Below are 9,886 nucleotides of genomic sequence, written 5' to 3' on the forward strand. Positions count from 1 at the left end.
GCCTGTAATCCCAGCACTTTGAGGGCTGAGGTGGGCAGATCACCAGCCTGACCAACATGGTAAAGCCCCATCTCTATTAAAAATACAAAAATTATCCAGGCATGGTGGTGCGTGCTTGTAGTCCCAGCTACTCCGGAGGCTGAGGCAGGAGAATCGCTTGAACCCGGGAGGCAGAGGTTGCTGTGAGCCGAGATGGCGCCACTGCACTCCAGCATGGAAGACAGAGCGAGTGAGACTCCGTCTCACAAACAAACAAACAAACAAAAAAAGATAGCCGACACTCCTACAGGACCCCCAGGAGCATAACTCTCCCTCCACGTGCGCTGCCGCCTCGCCCCTCCCCTTGTGCCGCCGCCTTGCCCCTCCCCCAGTCCTCCAGGCATCTGAGGAGGACAGACCCCCAAAGCTCTGTCCTCCGCTTCCTGCTCTCCTCATCCCGTCCCCACCCCTCCTTCTGGGCCAGCGCCGCCAGTGACCATTCCCAGGGATACCTTAGAGCTTGAGGACGCCTCAGCCGCATCCCTATTTGGGTCCTTACCCCCACCCGACCTCCGGATCTCCAACTCCACCAAATCTCGAAACCACCATCTGCCCCCAAACTGCCGCTGCTCTAGGCTTTAGGAGGGGAGACGTGGCAACAGCCATTAGGTTGCACTAAGCAGAGCACTTCCTGAGCCCTAGGACACCAAGGTGCATTCACTGAGTGAATGGGGTTGTGCTACTAATAACTAACACTAATTGACCACCTGCTGTGTGCCCATCCTCTTCAAACATGCAACTTCTTTGTTCCTTACCTTGTTACTGTGTTTCTCTCTGCCAGAATGTAATCCTCACAAGGGCAGGTTCTTGAGTCTGTTTTGTTTACTACCATAGCACAATGCCTGGCACGAAAGAAAATTCTTGAATTAATGAATGAAGATTAAATTATAATTTAAGGGCTGGGCGCAGTGGCACACGCCTATAATCCCAGCACTTTGGGAGGCCGAGGTGGGTGGATCACTAGGTCAAGAGATCGAGACCATCCTGGTCAACATGGTGAAACCCCGTCTCTACTAAAAATACAAAAATTAGCTAGGCATGGTGGTACATGCCTGTAGTCCCAGCTACTCGGGAGGCTGAGGCAGGAGAATTGCTTGAACCCAGGAGGCGGAGGTTGCGGTAAGCCGAGATCACGCCATCGCACTCCAGCTTGGGTAAAAAGAGCGAAACTCCGTCTCAGAAAAAAAAAAAGTATAATTTAAAAACCTGGCATGACCTGAGCACCTTCCGCATGCTTATCACCCACTACTAACATAGAGTTCACTTTTTTTTTCTTTCTTTTATTTTTTTGAGACAGTTTCACTCTGGTCATCCAGGCCGGAGTGAAGTGGTGGGATCTCAGCTCACTGCAACCTTTGCCTCCTGGGTTCAAGCGTCTCTCCTGCCTCAGCCTCCTGAGTAGCTGGGATTACAGGTACCCACAACCACATCCGGCCAATTTTTGTATTTTCAGTAGAGATGGGGTTTCGCCATGTTAGGCAGGCTGATCTCGAACTCCTGACCTCAAAAGATCTGCCCACCTCGGCCTCCCAAAGTGCTGGGATTAACCGGGCGCGGTGGCTCAAGCCTGTAATCCCAGCACTTTGGGAGGCTGAGGCGGGTGGATCACGAGGTCAAGAGATCGAGACCGTCCTGGTCAACATAGTGAAACCCCGTCTCTACTAAAAATACAAAACATTAGCTGGGCATGGTGGCGTGTGCCTGTAATCCCAGCTACTCAGGAGGCTGAGGCAGGAGAATTGCCTGAACCCGGGAGGCGGAGGTTGCGGTGAGCCGAGATCACGCCATTGCACTCCAGCCTGGGTAACAAGAGCGAAACTCCGTCTCAAAAAAAAAAAAAAAAAAAAAGTGCTGGGATTACAGGGGTGACCCACCGTGCCCAGCCCACTTTTTTATCTAGTTTGTTATCTCACACCCCGACCAGGATATAACCTTCATGGGGGCTACAGTTTGTTGTTTATTGCCCACCTCCGTGTCCTTGCCACATAGTAGGTTCCCAATAAATATATATTGAATAATTAATAAAGACTACATTCTAATGATAATGGCTAGCAGACCACATGATTTACATATTTATTTGGTTTATTGTATTATCTGCCTCTGCCTTTTAGAACATAAACCTTCTGGGGTGGTAATGTTGAGTCCCTACTGTCTGGCAGGCACTGTGCTGGGCTGGGATTCAAAGGTGACCAAAACCGGCAAAATCCTGCCCTCCCTCCGCCATGGGGAGGAACTGTTAATGGGCATGGGGATTCTCTTTGGGGTGAGGAAAACGTTCTAAAATTTAGTTATGGTGATAGTTGCACAACATAGTGAATGTGCTAAAACCCGTTAAATTGGACATTCTAGCTGGCTGAATTTGATGGGATGTAAATTGCATCTCAATAAAGCTGTTTGAGAAATCCAGCCTTCACAATTGTCTGTTTGAGTGAGGAGGGGCGGAGAGACAGGGGGAGGTGGGGTGGAGGGGAAGAGAAAAACAGCATAAATCGTGTATATATAGCATGCAAATTGGAAGGTGATCAGCATACAGTAGGCACTCAGTAAATGTTGAAATAATGACACCTCACTGTATCCTTGCCCTCAGGTGGTCTCCCCTAAGGTTTCCCTGATTGTCTTGCTGCTTCTCTTCCCACTTGCAGAAACTGCTGCCCACACCTCTACCCTGAGCTGCCTGCTGGGGGCATGGAGCTGCCAACAAAGCTTGACACTTTCGACCTGGGCCTGACCACATGGAGCCCTACCTTCCAAGGGGGAAACCACTGGGCTCAGGCACGCTGCAGGGACGTTGGCAGGCAGCTGCCTAAGTACAAGGCAGTGGTGGTGGGCGCGAGTGGCGTGGGCAAGAGTGCGCTGACCATCCAGCTGACCCACCAGTGCTTCGTGGAGGAACACGACCCCACCATCAAGGATTCCTACTGGAAGGAGTTTGCCCTGGACAGCGGGGACTGCGCTCTGAACGTGCTGGACACAGCAGGGCAGAACATCCACAGGGCCCTGCGTGACCAGTGCCTGGCTGACGGTGATGGTGTGCTGGGCGTCTTTGCTCTTGATGACTCCTCATCTCTGATCCAGCTACAGCAGATATTGGCCGCCTGGGGCCCTCACCCTGCCCAGCCCCTTGTCCTTGTGGGCAACAAGTGTGACCTTGTGACCACTGCTGGAGATGCTCATGCTGCTGCCGCAGCCCTCGCACACAGCTGGGGTGCCCACTTTGTGGAGACCTCAGCCAAAACACGGCAAGGTGTGGAGGAGGCCTTTTCCCTGCTGGTCCGTGAGATCCAGAGAGTCAAGGAGGCCATGGCGGAAGAGACCAGGGCAAGGTCCTGTGTGAAGACCCGGCACCAGAAGGCCACCTGCCACTGTGGCTGCACTGTGGCCTGAAGGTCTTGGCCAAGAAATGTAGACCCTCCCCAGGCCAGGATGATTGCTTGACTTGAGACCCCTGAAGCAACTAGCTTTGAGGGACATATTCCATATACTAGGGGAAGATGGACACCTCTTTTGTTTTCACTTGGTGAGGGGCTTTTTGGTAACACAGGAGTACCTAGTGTTGCATTTGTTATGTCAAGTTGAGGGATTTTGTGCAAATTTAAATAAACGGTGTTTTGGGTTTCAAAGCTGCCTCCGTTCCAAGTGTTACGTGGGTGGGAGTGAGACTGGGTAGAATGTTACTTGAGTTGTGAGAATTCTTTCATTCAAGAAATTCAGGGGGAGCCCACTGTGTGACAGGCTCCACTTTGGATACGAAGGAGGTAGAGACAAACAAGACACTTAAAAACCTGACCTTATAGATATGACATCATGCTAGACAGTCATAGAGGCTATGTATTAAAGGCAGGTGAAGGAATAGGGTGACAGGTCAAGGAAAGCCTTCTTGAGAGTAGATGACATCTGGACAAAAACTTGGAGATATCCGGGGCAGAGGGACTGGCCAGTGCAAAGCCCATGGCCATAAGTCAGCTGCCACCATAACAACCCTCAGTATCTCCAGGGCTTGGGCAAGAGTACAGGTAGGCCTCTATACTATAAGACTAAATATGTGAACATTTAGACATTACTAGTCAGATTTTACAAAGTAAATGAATACACCCTATCCTCCCACTTTGGCAAATACACTGTTAGTGACCTGGATGCTCAGGCTCCAATTTCTCAGCCTTCTCAGAGTTCCCCGCCAGAATGTGCCTGTCTGCCAGGGTGTGCCTGTATAGGGACCTCCCGACCCCCCCCAGTGCTCAGCCCCCCTCCCTTTCTCTCCCCCGCATCAGGAGGTGCTCACGTGTGCCTGCCACATCTTAGCCAGCACCTCAAGCTCTACTCATGTGACTCACAAAGCCACCCCTTGGCCCTCAGGAGGATGGACCCTTGGAAGATGATGGTGCAGGCCCTGAAAGCGGCCTCAAAGCCTGGGATCCCCATACCCAAGTGAGGTCTAAAAGGGGGACACAAGATCTGCATGCGCACTGCCATTGTCCATGTGGATGCCTTCCCCTCCACCCCTAGGAGAGGCATAGACTGAGCAGGTGATAGTTCTAAAGTGCAGGACCCAGGGTAGGGGCTCCTCTCGCGTAGTCAAAGGGCCACCACCACCAAGGGCACCACTGGCCCCTAGAAACTGCCACTAACACAGACAAGCACAGAGCTGCTTCAGATCATGTTTATTGTGGGGCCAGGGGGTAGGGATCCTCGGGTGGGAGGGCTTGGCTGGCCGGGGAAAGTTGCTCTGAACGTGCTGGCGGGGAGCGGTGCGGGTGGTGGGATGGCGGGGGCACTCCTGGGTCCCACGGTGGACGGGATCCGGGCTGTGCTCAGGGTGGCAAGAGGCGGCGTGCAGGCATCTGGGGAGCCGGGGTCTCTAGACGTTTCACGCGCAGCAGCGCCCCCAGAACGCCTTCAGGGGGCACCTCGGAGCCCACATCCTGGTCAGCAGCGCGGCGGAAGCGGCGCGGGGCTGCCACCCCCTCGGAGTCCGCGCTACCTGCAAGAATCCGTCCCAGCAAGTACCTGCAGGGCCAAGCGCAATGCAGTGAGGCTGTGTCCGCTGTGGGGCGTTCCCCGTCCCCTCCCCCGGGGCCAGGCATCCTTGCCCCTACTCCATGGGGCCAGGACCTCACTCCTAGGGCCCCAGGACTTAGGGGTTCGCACTCCACGAGGGATGCAGGCGTCCCAGTTCCTCGCCCTCGTTCTCCTGTGACACAGGCGCCCGATCCCTCCCCAAACCCTGCCGGGCACCTCAGCAGCTCAGGGTCCACGTCGGGTGTCTCGTCCCCGGCGTCCTCGGCATCCGGGCCCGCGGGGCCGTCGTCGTAGACCGGGGGCCGGGATCGGAGCGCCGCAGCGGGGACGGGCGCCGGCACAAGCTGGGCTGCGAGGGCTGCAGGGTCAAGGCGGGCGCGGAGCAGGGCGCGGGCGAGCTGAGCTGCCGGCGCGTCCGGGTCGTCGTCCAGGCCCAGAGTCGGGTCAGAGTTTCGGGGGGCGCCCCAGACGCGCAGCATCTGCGCCAGGACGCGCGCCTGCTGATCTTCAGCCTCCTGCGCCTCGGCCCGCGCCCGCTCTTGCCGTTCGGCCTCCAGCAGATGCGCCAGTGCCCTCGCCAGCTCCTGCACCGCCCCCGCCGCCTCGCCTCGGGGCACTGACCGCCGGAAGCGGCGGGGAGCGCCAGTCTCAGCCAGGGGCGGCGACGCTGCGCTTAGGCCGCGGGGCTCCTGCGGGGAAAATGAGGTGGGGGAAAAGAGGTCGTCAGCGTCGGTCGAGCCAGGGACTCCCAGCCTGGGAATCTCCGTGGACCTCAAACCTCCCAGATGCCACCAAAAGCGGACACCCCTAAGGCCACTGGAAACCCCCAAATATCTCCAGACACACTTAAGACCACCAAAGATCCGCAGACACCTCCCCACACCCTCACACCACAGCGCGCCAGTGATCCCTTGGTGACGCTCATAATTCTACCCTCCCCATCCTCACTCCTGGAGACCGGGTTTCTTCATAGAAGTGGTGATGGTAGATATGACAGTTACAGATTTTTCCATATTAATATTGTAGACAAAGCTGGGCATGGTGGCGTGTGCCTGTAATCCCAGCTACTCAGGAGGCTGAGGCAGGAGAATTGCCTGAACCCAGGAGGCGGAGGTTGCGGTGAGCCGAGATCGCGCCATTGCACTCCAGCCTGGGTAACAAGAGCGAAACTCCATCTCAAAAAAAAAAAAAAATATTGTAGACAATAGGAACTATATGAATAAACATTCATATATCATTTAGCATGTGTACAAGTTCATCTGTAGAATAAATTATCCAATGACAAATTTTCAGTTCAAGCATTTTTGAAACCATTTCCACAAGTTTAAAGAACTAAAAGAGGGTACTAATAATCTGAGCAAGGAATAAAAGATAAAAATGACCATGTATGCCCTAAGTGCCTGCAAAAGAAAAGAAAAGAAAAGAAAAGAAAAAAAATAGAAAACAAAATGACCATGAAGGTTTGGAAAAGAAACATACAGGCCACATAGAAATATGTTTAAAAGGAGTGATGCTGGCAACACAAGTAGCCAATAAAAGAGTAGCACACAGGCCGGGCACGGTGGCTCACGCCTGTAATCCCAGCACTTTGGGAGGCCGAGGCGGGTGGATCACGAGGTCAAGAGATCGAGACCATCCTGGTCAACATGGTGAAACCCCGTCTCTACTAAAAATACAAAAAATTAAGTGGGCGTCGTGGCGTGTGCCTGTAATCCCAGCTCCTCAGGAGGCTGAGGCAGGAGAATTGCCTGAACCCAGGAGGCGGAGGTTGCGGTGAGCCGAGATCTCGCCATTGCACTCCAGCCTGGGTAACAAGAGCGAAACTCCGTCTCAAAAAAAAAAAGAGTAGCACACAGAAGATACAGAGAATTCCTAAAAAGTAGTAAGAGAAAAACAAACTCATACAGAAACAGAAAAAATACATGATCACCTATTTCACAAAAATGATTACTAAACATATGAAAAATTGTGCCAGGTGTAGTAGTTCATGCCTGTCATCCCAGCACTTTGGGAGGCCAAGGCAGGATCACTTGAGGCCAAGAGTTTGAGACCAGCCTAGTTAACATAGCAAGACCTATCTCTACAAAAAACAAAACAAAACAAAACAAAACAAAAAATTAGCTGGGCACACGCCTATAGTCCCAGCTACTTGGGAAGATGAGGTGGGAGGATCCCCTGACTCCAGGAACTCAAGGTCACAGTAAGCTCAGATCACACCACTGCACTCCAGCCTGCATGACAGAGGAAGACTCTGTCTTTATGAAACAGAAAATTAAATTAAAAGCCTCATTAGTAAGCAGGGGAAAGCAAATTGAAATGCCAGTGAGATACTATGCATAATATAATCAAAAGATTGACCCAAGTCAAAAAGTATGATAATATAAACTGTTGATATGAATGCAGAAAAATGGGAACTCTCATACTATGCTGGTGAGAATTAAACTGGCAAATTAATTTTGAAGTGCGGCTTAACAACATCTAAAAAAATGCATACATCTTATGACCCACTCCTGGGATGTTACACCCCAGAGTAGTTTTGGCACATATACTACTGGTCACAAGTTCATGAAAGATGGCGGCAGCACTGTTCATAATAGCTTAAGGCGAGGAGGAGAAAAGCCTGGAAACAACCCAATGTCCACTGACAAACTGAGAATGCATCATAAATCATGACGTCCTCATAGGATATGATATCATGCAGCAACAAAAATAAATGAATTATAGCCACATGCATAGACTTGGATGAATCTCAGGACCAAAGTAGAGCCAAAAAAAAAAAAAGGCAAGTTCCAGAATTTCACTGCAGACTGCCTGAGACTACCAGACACCCTGAGGACTTCCTAGTGACCCCTAGTGACTGCAAGGAGCCAGTCACCCAGTATGATTCCATTTTGATGTTCAAAAGCAGAAAAAACTAAACAATGGATTGTTTTGAGAGCTACACATATGTGATAAGCTACAAACAAAAGTAAGGGATTAATGGACAGAAGATACAGAATAAGGACTATGGGGGCATAGGGGCTGCCATGGGGAGGGGCACACAAGGGCTTCTAACTGTTGGTCAGGCTCTATTTATTCAGCTTAGTGATTGTACACGGGGGAGTTATTTTGTCATCATTTACATTGTACATTTATATTAAACACATTCTTACACGGATATAAGATAACTATTTTTGTAAATTCCCATATTTGATACAGGCAGTATTGAAGAACTAGAGGAGTATGCCTCTGCATACTCTGCAAGTGCCCTTGCTTGGTGCCCCCCACTCCTCAGTCACCCTGGGGTATCACACTCACCAGCAATCACAGCCTCACACACACTCATGAAGACTGACAGACCTGGAGATGTCACGAATGCAACCCAACACTGCCACAGCCACATGCAAGGACCTGCACACATTCACATCCGCAGCTGCTCCTGCAGTTACACTCGCCAAGCCACCCAGGTGCAAGGACATGCACCATCCTTAAAGACACAATGCAGCAGAGAGACATCATGGCTTCTCTCCTCACGATGACACAGCTCCACAAAGAAACAGGGAGAAATAGCCTCAGGGACATCGACACGAAATCCCAGGCACTTGGTCCAACAGAACCACTAGGGGAATCTGGACCTGGAGATGCGAAGAACACTCCATCTGAAGCAAAATCGAAATCACACACAGACACAGACACACACACACACACACACACACACACACACAGAGAGAGAGAGAGAGAGAGAGAGAGAGAGAGACAGAGAGAGAGGGAACAGGAGAGACACGCCCATAGGACATGCCACCACGCATAGATTCACAAATATACGCACGGTGTCACTGAGAAAACAATCGGCCCTATGAAAGAATTGCGCCAAGAAGTATCCCGGTATCACACACGCTACACACCCAGACACACCACGGCACCTTTGTAGGACACTTGGAAGCGCTCAAACCAAAGAACACACACTTTCAAGGACACGGCACCTCCACATCGCTGTCCTCGTATCACACGCAAACACACCTATGCGCGCGCGCCCTTTCTTAAAGCGCCCTAGTGCCGTGGACAGCGCCACAGGCACGGGGCGAGGAGAGGTGGGCAGGGCACGGCTACCGGCGGCGCCCGAGACACCACCACCCGCACAGGCAGAAACCGAGCCGGGTCTCAGGTATGCCTTCGTGGCCTGGGCGCCATCCTCGGCCATCCTTGCCGATCTCTCCGCACGTCCTGGGAACCGGCTCAGGTGAGGGTGAGGTAGCGCAGCCCCAACCCAACCCTCGTCGGTGGCATCCTCCCCCAACCCCCACCCCGCGCCGGACTGGGGTCGCACCTTTACCGGCCGCGCGCAGAGCGCGGGTGGCAGCCGAAACAGGCCCAGCAGCAGCAGTACCAAAAGGCCGACGCCCCCGGCCCGCGGCCCCCAGAGCAGCGGCGACCCCGCCATGCTGCCCCAGCGAGCCGGGCTCCGGACGGGCGGACTGGCTGGCAAGTGCGCAGTGCCGGGGCAAGCTGGCTAGGCAGCGGCGCTCTGCGGCTGCGCACGCCCGAAACCGGGCCCCCCCTGCCTCGCCAACCCCCACCCGACGCAGGCGCATCCTCCGGGAGCTGCCAGCCCCTCCGGCCCGCCGTCGCCATGGAGATGCCCAAAGGGCAAGGTGGAGAGCTGGCGGTTGCCATGGCAGTTGGAGGGCAGTTGCTGGGGCAACAGACCTCACTGTTACCTTAGCAGACAGGGAAAATTGACTCAGTGTCGTGGAATGGGGGTCTAGTCCTCATCTCTCTTCCTTGTTTGTTCATTAGATAAACCGGGCCCGGCCCTCGCCGGGGAGATGGGTTCAATCTAGGTGATGTGATC

The 9,886-nt window shown here is 53.1% G+C and overlaps 2 protein-coding genes across 2 annotated transcripts; one reads left to right on the plus strand and one right to left on the minus strand.

Annotated features, from left to right (window-relative positions):
* Nucleotides 1–2,527: 2,527 nt before the first annotated feature.
* On the plus strand, nt 2,528–3,659 carry ERAS (ES cell expressed Ras). Its single transcript, XM_003939550.3, has one exon. It carries the CDS (start codon nt 2,725–2,727, stop codon nt 3,421–3,423), a length of 699 nt encoding a protein of 232 aa, XP_003939599.1. The 5' UTR covers nt 2,528–2,724; the 3' UTR covers nt 3,424–3,659.
* Nucleotides 3,660–4,682: 1,023 nt separating this feature from the next.
* Nucleotides 4,683–9,578, minus strand: PCSK1N (proprotein convertase subtilisin/kexin type 1 inhibitor). The gene is made up of 3 exons (XM_010350203.3): nt 9,362–9,578; nt 5,272–5,744; nt 4,683–5,043 (listed from the first exon to the last, which is right to left on the minus strand). Exons 1-3 carry the CDS (start codon nt 9,473–9,475, stop codon nt 4,848–4,850), a joined length of 783 nt encoding a protein of 260 aa, XP_010348505.1. The 5' UTR covers nt 9,476–9,578; the 3' UTR covers nt 4,683–4,847.
* Nucleotides 9,579–9,886: the final 308 nt, after the last annotated feature.

The sequence above is a fragment of the Saimiri boliviensis genome, chromosome X, assembly GCF_048565385.1.
Source record: "Saimiri boliviensis isolate mSaiBol1 chromosome X, mSaiBol1.pri, whole genome shotgun sequence".
Classification (NCBI taxonomy): domain Eukaryota; kingdom Metazoa; phylum Chordata; class Mammalia; order Primates; family Cebidae; genus Saimiri; species Saimiri boliviensis.

Bases quoted from the DNA above. Each gene is read 5' to 3' on its own strand.
- ERAS (XM_003939550.3), top strand. From the start codon at position 2,725: ATGGAGCTGCCAACAAAGCTTGACACTTTCGACCTGGGCCTGACCACA.
- PCSK1N (XM_010350203.3), bottom strand. From the start codon at position 9,475: ATGGCGGGGTCGCCGCTGCTCTGGGGGCCGCGGGCCGGGGGCGTCGGC. The intron at 5,745-9,361 runs GTGCGACCCCAG...TTTTCCCCGCAG, and splicing joins TCTGCGCGCGGCCGGTAAAG to GAGCCCCGCGGCCTAAGCGC. The intron at 5,044-5,271 runs GTGCCCGGCAGG...TTGGCCCTGCAG, and splicing joins GTGGACCCTGAGCTGCTGAG to GTACTTGCTGGGACGGATTC.